At 43.4% G+C, this 15,383-nt stretch overlaps 2 protein-coding genes across 2 annotated transcripts in view; one reads left to right on the forward strand and one right to left on the reverse strand.

The window, feature by feature from the left end:
- GPC6 (glypican 6) overlaps positions 1 to 15,383 on the reverse strand; it is a 1,277,347-nt gene that overhangs the window by 225,292 nt on the left and 1,036,672 nt on the right. The window lies entirely within an intron of this gene.
- Positions 11,645 to 12,917, forward strand: LOC129556450 (serine/arginine-rich splicing factor 10-like). Its single transcript, XM_055426554.2, has 2 exons — positions 11,645 to 11,902; positions 12,337 to 12,917. The coding sequence occupies exons 1-2, from the start codon at positions 11,733 to 11,735 to the stop codon at positions 12,716 to 12,718; spliced, it is 552 nt and encodes a 183-aa protein (XP_055282529.1). The 5' UTR covers positions 11,645 to 11,732; the 3' UTR covers positions 12,719 to 12,917.

Consider the following 15,383-nt stretch of genomic DNA (forward strand, 5'->3'; position numbering starts at 1 on the left):
TGCATTTCAGCATAATGTGCCTCAGTCTCTTTTAATTTGGAATAATGCCTTTCTCTGTCCTTTTTATGACACGGGCCTTCTTACAGACAATAATCCCTTAACAGGATCTGTTAAGGGCTCCTGAAAGAGGGTGAGTCCAGTGGAAAGAATGGACTTAAAATGCAACCATGTACACAAGTAATGTTTAAAGTACAGGGTAGAAATGAGGCAGGGCCAGTGTAGTCATCAACCCAGCATGGGGCCAGTCCTCCAAGACAGACCATCTCTAGACTGTTGTATCTTGGTTTGGCTTTGTATGAAGACCTAAGACCCATTCAGCCAAATTGGTTATCCTGATTATTATGGGAGCTGTAAAAAGGCAGGCATCCTGCCACATGATAACTAAGGAACTAGACAGGAGGGAGAAGGAGAGAGACAGAAAGTATTCCTATCAATTATAATCTGTGCTGGGACCATTCAGTGTCCCTTGAGGACAGTGGTTTTTTCCGTGGTCATGTATGGATGTGAGAGTTGGACTATAAAGAAAGCTGAGTGCTGAAGAATTGATGCTTTTGTACTGTGGTGCTGCAGAAGACTCTTGAGAGTCCCTTGGACTGCAAGGAGATCCAAGCAGTCCATCCTAAAGGAGATCAGTCCTGGGTGTTCATTGGAAGGACTGATGTTGAAGCTGAAACTCCAATACTTTGTCCACCTGATGCAAAGAGCTGACTCATTTGGAAAGACCCTCATGCTGGGAAAGATTGAGGGCAGGAGGAGAAGGGGACGACAGAGGATGAGACGGTTGGATGGCATCACCGACTCAATGGACATGGGTTTGGGTGAACTCTGGGAGTTGGTGATGGACAGGGAGGCCTGGAGTGCTGCGGTTCATGGAGTCGCAAAGAGTCAGACACAACTGAGCAACTGAACTGAATTGAACTGAGGATAGTGCTGGGCTTCCCAGGTGGTGGTAGTGGTAAAGAACCTGCCTGCCAGTGCAGGCGATGTAAGAGATGCAGGTTCAATCCCTGGGTCAGGAAGATGCCCTGGAGGAAGGCGAGGCAACCCATTCCAGTATGTTTGCTTGGTGAATACCATGGATAGAGAAGCCTGGTGGGCTACGGTCTATAGCGCTGCAAAGAGTCAGACACCACTGAAGTGACTGAGCACACACGCACAAGGACAGCACTGTGATTTCAACAGAAAATACAGATGAGATCATCACAATGTTGATGTCACCTCACTAAGAAATGCACACTCCTCCTGCCCCAGTAAACAGATCAAGGATCCCTCTGCTCTCATATGAAATTCACATCTCTCTTCCTCTTCACTGTCCATCCTGAGACCATTTTGTACAAAAGAAAGAGACTATTTTCAGCCCAGTTAAGATGCCCACACGCTGATTTACCAAGCAGAAAATGAGGCATAATAAAGAAAACATCTGCCATCACCTGGGCAGTTGATGTTGGCACAGCGTCCTGAATTTCTACCAGGGATCATGCCCCTTGATGAAGTCAGAGGACAGAGCTTCTGGGTGATATATGGTGAAGCCTTAGCAACAAACGTTAGGAAGATTTACATTTGCAAGGGTGAACAGGAACCGCGGGGGCGCTTACTATTCATGTGTGAACTGTGGTTGTTTCTCCGACTAGTAGGAAAGAGAGAAACAACTACAGGATCAAAGGGACCAAAGGGAGAAAGGATGGATTCAGAGTCACCTACTAGATTGTGACTTGGAGGAAGTCTTGCTGGCCTCTCTAAGCCTCACTTCCTTTATAGTAAGGGACTCTGATAACAAGTCATAATGAAATGAGCTAAGCATGCACGGTGCCTATCAGAGGTCTGGGCGACACAGGCTGGATACACATGATTTATGGAGGAAAGGCTTTTAGGACGTGCAGAGAGGAAGATGCTCAGCAGGGTTGTGGTCTTGGTAGGGACAGAGCAAAGGGAAAAAGTAGGTGATTAAATAGTTAATCCCACGAGGGGACTGTAAGTAAAGAAAAGGTATGGGAGAATCCTGTTAAGTTAATGATTACTCAGGAAAGCAGGTTTGTTTAACAACAAAGCCAAGCAGGCTTGCTTAGCAACAAAACCATGCAACAGAAGTCTGAGACATGCACCCAAACAATAAAACAATGGGAGCATGAGACCCACATCCTGCTCAGCGAGCTCAGTAAGTTAATGATTCCTAGGACACGCTTCTCTGGGCACTTTAAAAACAAAATATAAGGGAAAGGTGACATTATACTGAAACCTGAGATGACATCATTTTTAGTATATATTACTGCCTTTTTGTACCTTGTGCCTTCCACTGCACCATGACAGTTCTGGCTTGACCATGGAGGATTAAGAAAACTCTGGTGGCTCTGGTAAAGAATCTGCCTGCCGTGCAGGAGACCTGGGTTCGATCTTTGGGTTGGGAAGATCCCCTGGAGAAGCCAATAGCAACCCACTCCAGTATTCTTGCCTGGAGAATTCCATGAACAAAGAAGCCTGGAGGGCTAAAGTCCATGGGGTCGCAAAAAGCGGGACACAACTGAGCAACTAACAGGTTCACTTTCTTTTCATGACAGTTCTAGCTTGACCATGTAGGAATAAGAAAACTCCACCCTACATGGAGGAGAAATGGATGGTGGAAGCGTGATGTCTACTCAAGAATGATGAAGCAGATGGTCTTATCCCCCTCCCCACTCTCCTTTGGTTATAAAACTACAGTCCATTAAGTTCTCAGGGCATGGCACCCTCTCGCCCACCCATTTGTAAGCCTCACAAGCATCCCATTCTAATAAATCACTTCTTATCTACCACTCTGCCTTTTGTTGAATTTTTCTTGTGCTGAGGCATAAAGAATGGGAGATCCTTGGAGCCCCCTGCCCCACCCCCCCGCCCCCTCCAGACACATTTCAGTGGTTTTAGCCTCAGCTGAAGACTAGTTTGAGCTTCATTTGCGGGGGAGCTCTGGAGCTCAGTTTTGGTCCAAGTGAAGATGAGAGATGCTGAAGCTGAAGCCCCAATACTTTGGCCACCTGATGCAAAGAGCAGACTCCTTGGAAAAGACCCTGATGCTGGGAAAGATTGAGGGCAGGAAGAGAAGGGGATGATAGAGGATGAGATGGTTGGATGGCATCACCAATTCAATGGACATGAGTCTGAGCAAACTCTGGGAGATGGTAAAGGGCAGGGAAACCTTGCATGCTGCAGTCCATGGAGTTTCGAAGAGTTGGACAGGGCTTAGTGACTGAACAACGAGATGAGAAAGTGGGTCAGACGCTTGATCCTGTCTTAGCCCCTGGCCGTGGGACAAGGGTAACTACCTTTCCCAGACAGAATGGCTGCCACAGGGTTTCTCTGAAGAAGGGGCATTTGTGAGCAGGGCTTTCTCAGAGAGCAGGAGGATGGGGGAGGGTGCACTGGCCACTGAAGGGGTCTGGGTGAGACCCCACAGCACCCACCAGCGTTCCCTTATCCCTTCTCATCTGAACAAGGGAAACTTTAGAACACAATCGTCGATTCTCTGTAGCTGAAATGGCTCCATCGTTATCATTTTTAAACTTTGGTTGAAAGAAGCGGCCACTCACATCACAGAACTCTCTGATGCATGCTGGGCTAATTGATTCCACGGAGACAGTCTTTTATTATATTAAAACTCCTCTGGTGCCCAGAACAGATAATACCAGCCAGGAGGAGAGGGGCCCATGCCTGCGGTCAAGCTTCAGATGATTCCAGTGACCCTGGACTGCTCTGATTCACGCCAGTCTCCAGGAAGAGGTGCAGAACCGGCAAGGGCTGGGGCATTCAAAGTCGCCTGTCAATGACATCACTGCCCTGCTTCCCTCCCCAGCATCCTCAGTGCTCGGCCATGCCTACTGCACATTCCCCTTTCTAGGTCACTGAGTCATGGAGTCACTTGGGATAGTCATCCTTTCCTCTGAGACCTTGGCAGGGGGATGGAGCAGGGCAGGAAAGTGGGAGCAGTGGTGGCTGGGTAAGTGGAGAAATAATCTGCATTTATTTCTCACCCTTTAACTGGCCTATCATTTCACTACTCACACAGTCTGGGGGCTCAGTGTGAGTCTAACAGTTATTTAGCTCATCAAAGGTAGTGTGCCCCATAAAATTGCAGAGACACTGGGCAAGATTGGGCCTGGGAACTCACGGATAGCTTTTATATTCTGTATTACAAGGTAAGGCACAAATAAATTAACCATATTTTTTCTCCAAAAGATTATATATATATATATATATGCAATTTATTATGTGTATTATAGCATATTATATATACATACATATGCATACACACACACACACACATATATATATCTATATTTTTCTATAAAGTTTTCTTATCTTATTTTTGGTCTTTCTATCCTTGCTGGACTATAGCTTCATCTGGCCTATTTTGTTCACTGTTGTAACCCCAGCACCTTGAATAATGGGTGTGTCAGATCTCACAGTGGACTGCCAATAAATATTTGTTGCATATATAAGTTCACATTAAAATCACTTCTTAGATTTGAATCAATCTAAAAAATGTAAGGATGATACTAAGGTGCTCTAGTTTAAAAGCAAGATTTGTGTAAATAATTAACATTACTTTAAAAGGAGTACCTTTCTGGCGGAGGTGCTGGTGAGGTTCATAAATGCTTAATCCATGCTGAAAATAATTTGAGTTATGTGGCCTTCTACCTTCTGACTCATCGTTCCGTTTTCTGTTTCTTAGCCCTACCATAAATTTGAATCGGTAATTCCTCCCTTGATCAATTTGATGTGTAAGGAAGGGGGCCCATCAAGTTTGGAAACAGAAATGCTAAGTTAAAATTCCAATTATGCAGATAATTCACTGCGCGAGTCATGCCTGTCTGAGTTTCTAGTGTGTTCATTCTGCCCCAAGCCTCTCTTTCAGGGAAGGTACATACATTGCCTGAAGCAGACAGACTAGAAACCTGCCTCCTGTATATCACTCTCTCTTCTATGGAGTTCTTATGAAGAAGAAGGAGATGAACTCCTGAATCTTCCAAGACTATTGTTCTAAATTATGTTTAATAAGCACATTTAAAAATGACCAACGAGAATTGGCAAAGTAAAAATCTAGATTAAAGCAAGACAACAAAGGTGAAAAGCAGATCTTATGTTTTCCATTTATGATTTTTACTTAAGAAAATTGTGGCAATAATTGATTCAAACATTATAATGGGTGAAAGAAGAAGGCATGTAAGCAAAGTCTAGCTCCTGTCTAAGGGTCTTGGGAAAACCAATAAACCCAGCACATTTTCCACCCATCTTCCCCTCTCAGAAAACACGTGGTGGTAGAGTTCACTCCCGTTTTAAAACAGAAACATAAATATGTGCATATGTACAACTGAATCCCCTTGCTGTGCATCTGAAGCATTGTAAGTCAACTATACTTCAGCAAAATATATATATTAAGGAAAAAAGCAGAGACATAAGGCTTTCCGTTTACAGAGGCAAAGCTGGTCACCTGCACACCTGGCACAAGAGCACAGAACCAAGTGCACGTGTCTGCAGCCCCAGCAAAAGCCCTGCATCTTCAGCCGCCGGGCCTTGACCCTCCCGAGGACAACAGGCCAGCTCTTGGACCAAACTCAGCTTACCAAGCCTTTCTGCAAATCAGCCTGTGCCTTTGTAATCCAATTCCAGTCTCATGACCCTTTGCCTATTTACGGACATCACGTCCGCCTGCCGTATCCATTTCCGTGAGGGGAGCCGGTCAGATTTCCTTGTCCCTACGAGATGGCTAGATGGCATCACCGACTCTGTGGACATGAGTTTGAGTGAACTCCGGGAGTTGGTGATGGACAGGGAGGCCTGGCGTGCTGTGATTCATGGGGTCGTGGAGAGTCGGACACGGCTGAGCGACTGAACTGAACTGAACTGAACTGAACACCACCCAAGCACAAACCTTGCCAGTTCCCTTTGGGGGCGGTGGCGCTAACTATGGGGTCTCCGCCGCCTGGATTGGTGATCTTGCAGCTTGCGTTTGTCCTAAGGTCACTTTTACAGAGCATGATGGGGCAGAGGTGGGGGGAGTAAGCCATGCAACCTCTCTGAGCCTCAGTTTCCACACCAGGAAAGCAAGGATAATCTTACTTATTCCTCAGAGCTGCTGTATATAGTCAATGGAACAATGCACACAAAATCTGGTGCCAGAAAATTAACAGGTGTTCTGTAAGTAGTGGTAGCTAGTTTACCTACCCAACCACGTCAAAAAAAGAGCAGATGCACTCCAACAGTCATGTCACTTTTATGAGGTCTCCTAAATTGTAACTGAATTAAAGTTACAAAAGCCAGGTGGCACAGTGCAAAGCCTGGAAGTTCAAAGGCAGATCTATTTTGATCCTGGAGTCACCAATAAGCATCACTGTGACCTTAACAACATCACTTAATCTCTTGGGGCCTCACTGTCTTCATCTTTGGACAAGAGGTTAAGTTACATAATGCCTCAAGTCCTTTAGCTCTAAATTTTTGATTCTTTATGAAAAATAAATTCTTCATATAGTAGCAAATATTACCTTCAATAAGCCCCCCACTCCAATGATGAACATAATAATCAGGGTTTTAGGGCTCCTCTCCTGCATGTTGGGAAGAGCGTTGTGGGTCCCTGGTGTAAGAGGATATTTGACAGATGAGTCCAAGGGATCTCTAATACAGTGGATCTTGAAGTGTGGTTTCTAGATCAGCCACATCTGTTGGGTTGGTTAAAAGTTCGTTCAGTTTTTTTCCATAACATCTTACTGGAAAATCGGAATGAACTTCTGGCCAATCCGATACATCATCTGGGAACTTACTATGAACTCAGGTCCTGTCTCAGACCTACTGAAGTAGAAGTTCTGAGGGTAGGCTTGGTCATCAGTGTTTCCACAAGCTTTCTGGTGATTCTGATGTTCCAGAGGTGAAAACCACGGTGCTAATCTATGAAAGCACTGACTCTCTCTCTCACACACACACAGGGAAAACCTTCACTCTGAATTAAGAAGATAGATATAGTAGAGTAAGGACATTTGTCCTACCTTACTGACTTGTCCCTACTAATTTCTAGATGTTTTTAAAAAGAAATCAGAACTGCCTATTGACCAACTTCACTTCCAATAGATTATTCCATTTTGAAAGAAATGTATGCCCACTAGAAAATTAAGCAAATTGCGAAGGACAAGTAAACATTGATTGCTAAGGGAGAAGGAGGCCACTTATCATATTATCTCTTTTGTGAAGTCACTCCCTCTGCTCTCAGCTCACTCCAAACATCTAACATTTTAATACGGTGAGGATGCCTCCAAACAGTGGTTGAATTCATTGATTTTTCTTGCTATTTTCATTATCTACTTAAGGACACACTACATTTATTGTGGCTTCAAAGACTGCGCTTGGTGGATCGCATTGCCGTTATGTGAAGGAGGATATCAAATATAATGCAAATGGACACCATTGAACAGCCTCTTTATCACTGCAGAAGAGCAGGCTCCCAACAGGTGGTGCCTCAAGCCAAAGAACATAGGTCTTAGGGAGTTAGTGCTCATACATAATTAGCACCAGAGGGACCGAGGAACCAACAACTATTTACAATGCCAGTTATGGGATTGGTCTGGGTAAAACCCCATCCTCCCAAATCTCCCAACAATACCTCTGAGCTTGATCACCCACCTCACACCATCCCGGCTCCCTTACCTGCCTCCTGTCAGAGTCGCACCCTCTGATCAGCCTACAGTGTCCTCCAGCCTACAGCCTCCTTCTTCCCATGTGGCCTTACTAAATACTGCACAACAGTGGTTCTTGTGACACCTAATCATGGCGCTTGGTTTACCTCCCAGCCTTCCCTGTTGGGATGTTGAGCACCTTGGGATCAGGCAGTATTTTTTTTTTTTTGGTGGGGGTGGGGAGGTGGGAGATTGGAGGTGGGTGGAAATTCCAATAGCAGCATGATAGGTTCTTGTGTCTATTGAGTGAAATGATTGTATTTTCTGGCCATGTCTTCCGTTTTAAGTGTTTTCTTCAAAAATTGAAGTAGAGTTGATTTATGATGTTTCAGATATACAGCAAAGTGATTCAGATATCCCTGGTGGTTCAGACAGGAAAGAATCTGCCTGCAATGCAGGAGACCCAGGTTTGAGCCCTGTGTCAGGAAGGTCCCCTGGAGAAGGGAATGGCAACCCACTCCAGTATTCTTGCCTGGAGAATTCCATGGACAAAGGAGCTTGGTGGGCTACAGTCTATGGGGCCACAAAGAGTCGGACGCAACTAACTTTTTCACTTTCTCAGATATACACACACACAAACACGCATTCTTTTTCTGATCCTTTTCCACTAGAGGTTATTACAAGGTATTGATTAAAGCTCCTTGTACCTTCTGGGGGGACAGATATTTTACCCCCCCAGATAATGGCCTTGTTAGGAGGTTTTCAAAAAAGATAGAGAAAATAGAGAATTTCCTAGTGCTATTATTCTCCAAGAAAAAAATTGTAGGCAAAAGCAAAATTTTTCTCCTGTTGTGCTTTCTCAGCTTTCTACAGAACTAGTAATTTTTGGAGGAAGCCTGTCAGAAAGCTTGGGGACAGAAGTTAAATTAGTTTTCTTTTTCGTTTTGACAAATGGGTTGTAATTAGAGTTTATATCACTTCTTTTTTTTTTTTTTAAAACCTTTTGGAAGTCTATCAGAGATCAGCACCTTCCAGGGAAAAACATGAACTGAGGGGGGGAAAAAAAACCCTCCACATATACAAACAGTGCTGGAGAATCTCTGTAGGAGCATGGAGCAGGTGGTCAGGAAGCCCCGTGAGTCAGGAAAGTGAGGGAGTTATCACTCCTCCTACTCAGGACATGTGTGACCATGACTCAGCCTGGTGTCCTTTGGATTTCTGCTTTCCCATCCAGCTTCACTCTCTCAAAATAAATGCCAGTAGAATACCCAAGAAGACCATGATGGTGGGAAAAGGGAGGAGAGTTTTGAGGAACCTTTCCAGTGCGTGGGAGATGGTTTGGAAGATGTAAATGATACAAGCCAGGCTGGCTTTAGAACCAACTTCTCTGAGCTGAAGAACAAAGCCAGGCAGGGCAGTGGCGAGCCGGAGTCACTGCCGAGGAAAAGCTCCCATCAGAACAAGGCGGTCAGAGCTAGAGTCTGGGAAATGGAGGGGTTGGTGGGATGAATTGGGAGGTTGGGACTGATACATACACACTATTGATACTGTGGATAAAATAACTATGTATAAAGATAACTGATGAGAACCTACCATGTAGAACTCTGCTCAGCACTCTGTGGTGACCTAAAAGGGAAGGAAATCCAAGCAAGAGGGGATATATGTATACGTATCCGTCTATGGGGTCGCACAGAGTCGGACACGACTGAAGCGACGTAGCAGCAGCAGCAGCATAGCTGATTTCACTTTGCTATATGATAGAAGCTAACACAGCACCGTAAAGCCACTATACTCCAACAAAAATAAAAAAAAAAACAGGCAAGTATTGGATAGATCAAGGAAGCATTTTGCTGCAATCGGCTTCAAGAAGAAGAAAGGGGAAAGTGAGCAGCAACTAGAAGTGGGATTGAGTTCAGCCAAATTTTTTGCAGAATGAATACTGCTTAGCTGAAATCCAGCTGACGCCCTGCGTGTGGGTACCTTCAGCAAGGCAGGGGAACTCATTCCGTCCAACCATCTAGATCCATCATCCCATCTGCGCCCACCTCTCCTGGCTGCACACGCCAAATGCCAAGCCTGGCTGCACTGGAACAAGAGAGTGAATTTAAATAGTGGGACTCTGAGAACTGCTGCTCAGAGATGCTGGGGAGGAAACCAAACCCCACTTTTATATTAAAAGAGGATTGTGGGTGTAGTGGGTTTTTGAAGAAAAGAGCAGTTACTTTAACGATCTGAATTTTCATTGTGGAAAAAGTGCATCCTATTAAAGGAAATGTGGACAGATTTCAACATCCAGAGGAAGAAAGAAAAACAAAGCCCACTGTCCCGTGTGTCAAATATTAATCGAGTATATTTTAGGGTATTCCCTTTTAGTCTTTTTTGGTACACATAGACATTGAAAACTCTTGTTGAAATCATTGTTTAACATTATACATACTCATTTCTCATGATATGCACACAATTTATAAAATTACATCACTTTTCATTGAATGAATTTATCATCATGTCTGTCTCATATTGTTCAATGATAATGCGAGATACGAAGAAAAGGTAAAATACCTAGAAACTTGGAAAGAGGATGGTACATGCCTTTGAAAGAATTTTAAACTAATTAAGGAGACCTGGAGATGTGAACTTAAAAAGAAGCATATGGAATTCTGGACAGGTAGAAAATAAGAGTACATTTAAAGTTAAGAAGAAATATTTCTTCAGAGGAAGAGGATAATAATTAAGGTGTCCTTCTAGTTGGTTATGTGATTTATTTTATTATTGTTATTGTTGCCATCAAAAATTATATCTTATTTAAAATTCTTGTGAATTTATGGTTATTTTATAGAGTAGATTGAAAGAGTTGAAATTATGTGTTAAAACATGGACATAGTATCAATATTTTTTATTGCTTTGCAAAAGCCTCATACTCATGTGTGGTCCAAACAGTAAGCGCAGTTGTGCCTATTTTATTATCATTTTGTCATCAGTGTTCTTGCCTGGAGAATCCCAGGGACGGTGGAGCCTGGTCGGCTGCCGTCTATGGGGTCGCACAGAGTCGGCCACGATTGAAGCGACTTAGCAGCAGCAGCAGCAGCAGCAGGCCACCAAGCCTATTACTTATTTAAAGACTTTTTGCTAATTGAAATGGTAACAGTTGATCCCTTCAGCTTTCTTTTCTTCCCACACTGAGTAGGTTTAACATTTTTAATGTTCGCTAATTAACTTTCATTCTTTCTTTGACAATTATTGGTTTAAATCCACTAAAAAAAAACCTGGCGTTAAAGTGTTCATTTTTTGAAAATCAATATAGAGGAGCTCTTTCTATAACTGATGCATCCTGCTTTTCAAAGTCATATTTGCTGCAAATATTCTCCCCAGTATCTTTATCTTGGTAGTTGATACACAGAAAGTTAAAGGGAAAGTGGCTCAGTCCTGTTCCACTCTTTGTAACCCCAGGGACGATACAGGCCAGAATACTGGAGTGGGTAGCCGTCCCCTTCGCCAGGGGATCTTCCCAATCCAGGAATTGAATCCAGGTCTCCAGCATTGCAGGCAGATTCTTTACCAGCTGAGCCACCAGGGAAGCCCAAGAATACTGGAGTGGGTAGTCTATCCCTTCTCTAGCAGATCTTCCCAACCGAGGAGTCAAGCCAGGGTCTCCTGCATTGCAGGCGGATTCTTTACCAACAGGAGCTATCAGGGAAGCCCCTGATACATAGAAGTTTTACCTTTTTCTTTTGTCAACCCTACTTTACAGTTTAGAAAGAAACAATTTGGGTCATTTCACTCGGTCACTTTTCTGAAGATGTTTACCTAAACAACTTATACTGTGTTTCCTCACATATTGCAATTTGGGAAGGAATGAATCATTCATCATGTCACACGAGGGTCATGATCAGACCTTAGCCATTTAGCTGATCAAGCTGAATAGGATACTGAATTGATAACTTCTTCCTAAAGGCAAATCTGTATGGGTTTCTAATTCTAAAAATAGGACAACTCTAACCTTGCATGCTGTGTGTGTGCGTCTGAGGAGGATCCGGCGCCGAAGCTGCGGACGGTTCGCTGAGCCCGTTAGTGTTCCTGCGGAGACTTAACGCCGGCGTCATGTCCCGGTACCTGCGCCCCCCCAACACGTCTCTCTTCGTGAGGAACGTGGCCGACGACACCAGGTCTGAAGATTTACGTCGGGAATTTGGTCGTTATGGTCCTATAGTTGATGTGTATGTTCCACTTGATTTCTATACTCGCCGTCCAAGAGGATTTGCATATGTTCAATATCCTTTCTTCAGATGGCTGATTAGTGAGGGGTGTTGAAGTTTGAAATTCAAGTTTTTGTAAGAGAGAATGTAAAGCTGTACAGTTAATGGCGACCCCAAAGAGAAAGCATGAAAGAACCTTTAGAGTAGAGTTCAACACTTAAGGCAAGTAGACAAGCCAAAGACCTCTTAAGGATCAGGCTTGAAGAGAAGGGAGAGTTTGGGAAAAGAAAATATAAAGAAAAGCTGGAAGAAGGACAAGCCTAATGGGAGACAAAGCCTCGCTTTATCTACAAAAGGGGGAAAAGGTTGTTTTTCAAAGTTAAAGATAAAGCCTTCTGTCATATTTGGCCAAGCATCTCATGACAAGTCCTTCTGACAAGCACTTAAAGAGTTAAAGGTCAAGATGAAGTTGAATGATGGCCAAGATTAAAGGAGTCATACCTGATCACATTTGAGGATGTTCGTGATGCTGAAGATGCTTTACATAATTTGGACAGAAAGTGGATTTGTGGACGCCAAATTGAAATACAGTTTGCACAGGGGGATCGAAAGACTCCAAATCAGATGAAAGCCAAGGAGGGGAGGAATGTGTACAGTTCTTCACGCTATGATGATTATGACAGATATAGACGTTCTAGAAGCCGAAGTTATGACAGAAGAAGATCAAGAAGTCGGTCCTTCGATTACAACTATAGAAGATCTTATAGTCCTAGAAACAGTAGACCGACTGGAAGACCACGGCGTAGCAGAAGCCATTCCGACAATGATAGACCAAACTGCAGCTGGAATACCCAGTACAGTTCTGCTTACTACACTTCAAGAAAGATCTGAGAAAGCGGAAAAAGAACCAAAGAAGGGCAGTTCAAGCGACCAAAGGGTGGGTGGAAGGTGCTGCAGTATGAATACTGTATGAATATTTTGACTCTGGTCTGAAAAGATAAAAGAATGTTATGGAAACTACATGGAATATTTGAAGTCCCTTCAAGTTTGAAAGTAAGCATTTTAGGACAAATAAAAGGAAATTCAACTTTGTAAAAAAAAAAAAAAAGAAAGAAAATAACCTGGTCCATTCTTATATTTCCCTTTTAAAAACCAGTTTGGAAACATCTGTCATTGGTAGTTTGCAGTGCTTTGGGTAGCACTTTTATGGATGCACAGCATCATATGAAGGAGTTCTGCAGAGTTGTAGATATTCCACTTTCTTGGTTACTTATGTTACCGGGATTCTGATTACATTAAGTATTCTTTCTTTCACCCCGGAGAAGCATACATCTGCTTCTGCTGACATCTGTTCTCCTTTGTGGGTTCTGAGGAAACATTTATTTCTTTTTTTTTGCTTTTCTTCCTGTTTTAGCAATGTCTGCTTCTCATCTTAATAAATCACCTTTGCTTGGCAATAACTTAATAGAGGGAGAATGCATAGCTAAAGAGGGAACGTGTAGCACAGAATACTGAATTCTGGACAAGATTCTTGGCTTGCTGCATGGTATCTTCCAGGCAGAGCAGAACTAGCTTCAAGGTGTGCTCGTTTTTTAAAGTGTGTGAGTTACTCAACCGTGTCTGACTCTTTGTGACCCCCTGGACTGTAGCCCGCCAGGCTCCTCTGTCCATGGGATTCTCCAGGCAAGAATACTGGAGTGGGTTGCCAGGACCCAAGAAGAATGGGTCTTCTTGACCCAGGGATCAAACCCGGGTCTCCCACATTGCAGGCAGATTCTTTACCATCTGAGTCATTAGGAAAGCCCTTCTTCTTTAAAGGAAGGTTGTACATTACAATATCCTGGTCATTAGTTTCCATAATGTTCCATGCAGGGGAACAGGAATGGTGGATGAGTTAGGAGGGGTTCTGCTCTATGGGTATAGTCCCTAACATTGGTCCTGCTACACCTCTGAGTCCCTTTTACTTCCCTCTTTGAAAGTTATATTTCTGGAGTCTGTGCCCTGTCTCCCTTCCAGGGGCACAGAAGACCACCACAACATCAGGAGAGGAAATGAGGCAAGAGGTTCTAATTTCACGTCCTTAAGACAGAATTGACCTTTCTCTTCCACAGGCTCCTGAACCCCCAAGATGCTGCTCACATATCCGAATTGATTCAACAACCAGTCAGGGCTGATTCAGCTGATAAACTGAAAGGGTCTTATTGAGAAAAAAAAAAATCAATCATGAGAGCAATTGCTTAAAACTGCTTTAAGAATGCAACCTTGATTGGAACAAGATATTTACGATACATGTAAAGGACTTATATTCAGGATATATAAAGAACTCCTCCAAACCAACAATTAAAAAAATAGGCATGAGAACTAAGCAAGCAAGTCAAAAAAGGGAGTATCCAAATGGGTGACAAACATAAAAGAAGGTGGTCAGTAGCATAGCTCATCAAACAAATGCACATTGAAACCAGAAAGAGAGTTCACCAGACAATTAACAGGGTGATGAAAATGAAGACTGACAGTACCAAGCACTGGGAAGGAAGTGGATCACCTAGAATTCTCATATATCACAGGAAAGAGTGGAAATTGTTACATCTCTTTGGGGAACTGTTGGGCAGTATTTTTTTTTTTAAAGCTAATCATCACATGAACTGTATGATCCAGTGATTCCACTCTGAGATATCCAAGAGAAATGAGTACATATTTTACCAAAAGACAGGAAGCAATCCAAATGTTTATTAAGAAAAAGGATACAGAAATAGTGGGATATTTATAAAACAGAGCATCACAGAGCAGGAATCAGCAAATATGGCCCATGGACCAAATCCTCGTAAACAACCTTTGTTGGAACCCAGTTACACTCATTTACATATAGTCTGTGGCTGCTTTTGTGCTAAAAGGTAGAGTTGAGTATCTATGACAGAGACCACATTGCCCACAGAACATTTTTTTAAAACTACCTGCCCCCTGTAGCGGAGAAGGTGATGGCACCCCACTCCAGGACTCTTGCCTGGAAAATCCCACGGATGGAGAAGCCTGGTAGGCCGCAGTCCATGGGGTTGCTAAGAGTGGGACATGACTGAGCGACTTCACTTTCACTTTCACGCATTGGAGAAGGGAATGGCAGCCCACTCCAGTGTTCTTGCCTGGAGAATCCCAGGGACGGGGGAGCCTGGTGGACTGCCGTCTATGGGGTTGCACAGAGTCGGGCACGACTGAAGTGACTTAGCAGCAGCAGCAGCCCCCTGTAGAAAAAGCTTGCCAACCTCGCTATCAACAATAACTAGAAATAGACCACAGGTACAGACAAGAACATGGGATGACTCTTACAGGTACTATGTTGAATGGAAGAAGCTAAACACATTGCTATAGAATTGCATTTATGTAAAGTTCCAGAATAAGCAAGACTAACTGATGGTTTTAGAAGTTCAACTAATAGTAATATTTGGGGAATACACACAGAGGGAAGCTACAGGGAGCTTTCAGGAGCCCTGAAAATGTTCTGTATCTTGCTCTCAGAGGTAGCTATACAAACAGGAAGGTTTTTTTTTCATGCATAAAAGCT

This window comes from Moschus berezovskii, chromosome 13 (assembly GCF_049115385.1).
Source record: "Moschus berezovskii isolate FMDL1 chromosome 13, NW_MosBer_1.0, whole genome shotgun sequence".
NCBI classification, from domain to species: Eukaryota; Metazoa; Chordata; class Mammalia; order Artiodactyla; family Moschidae; genus Moschus; species Moschus berezovskii.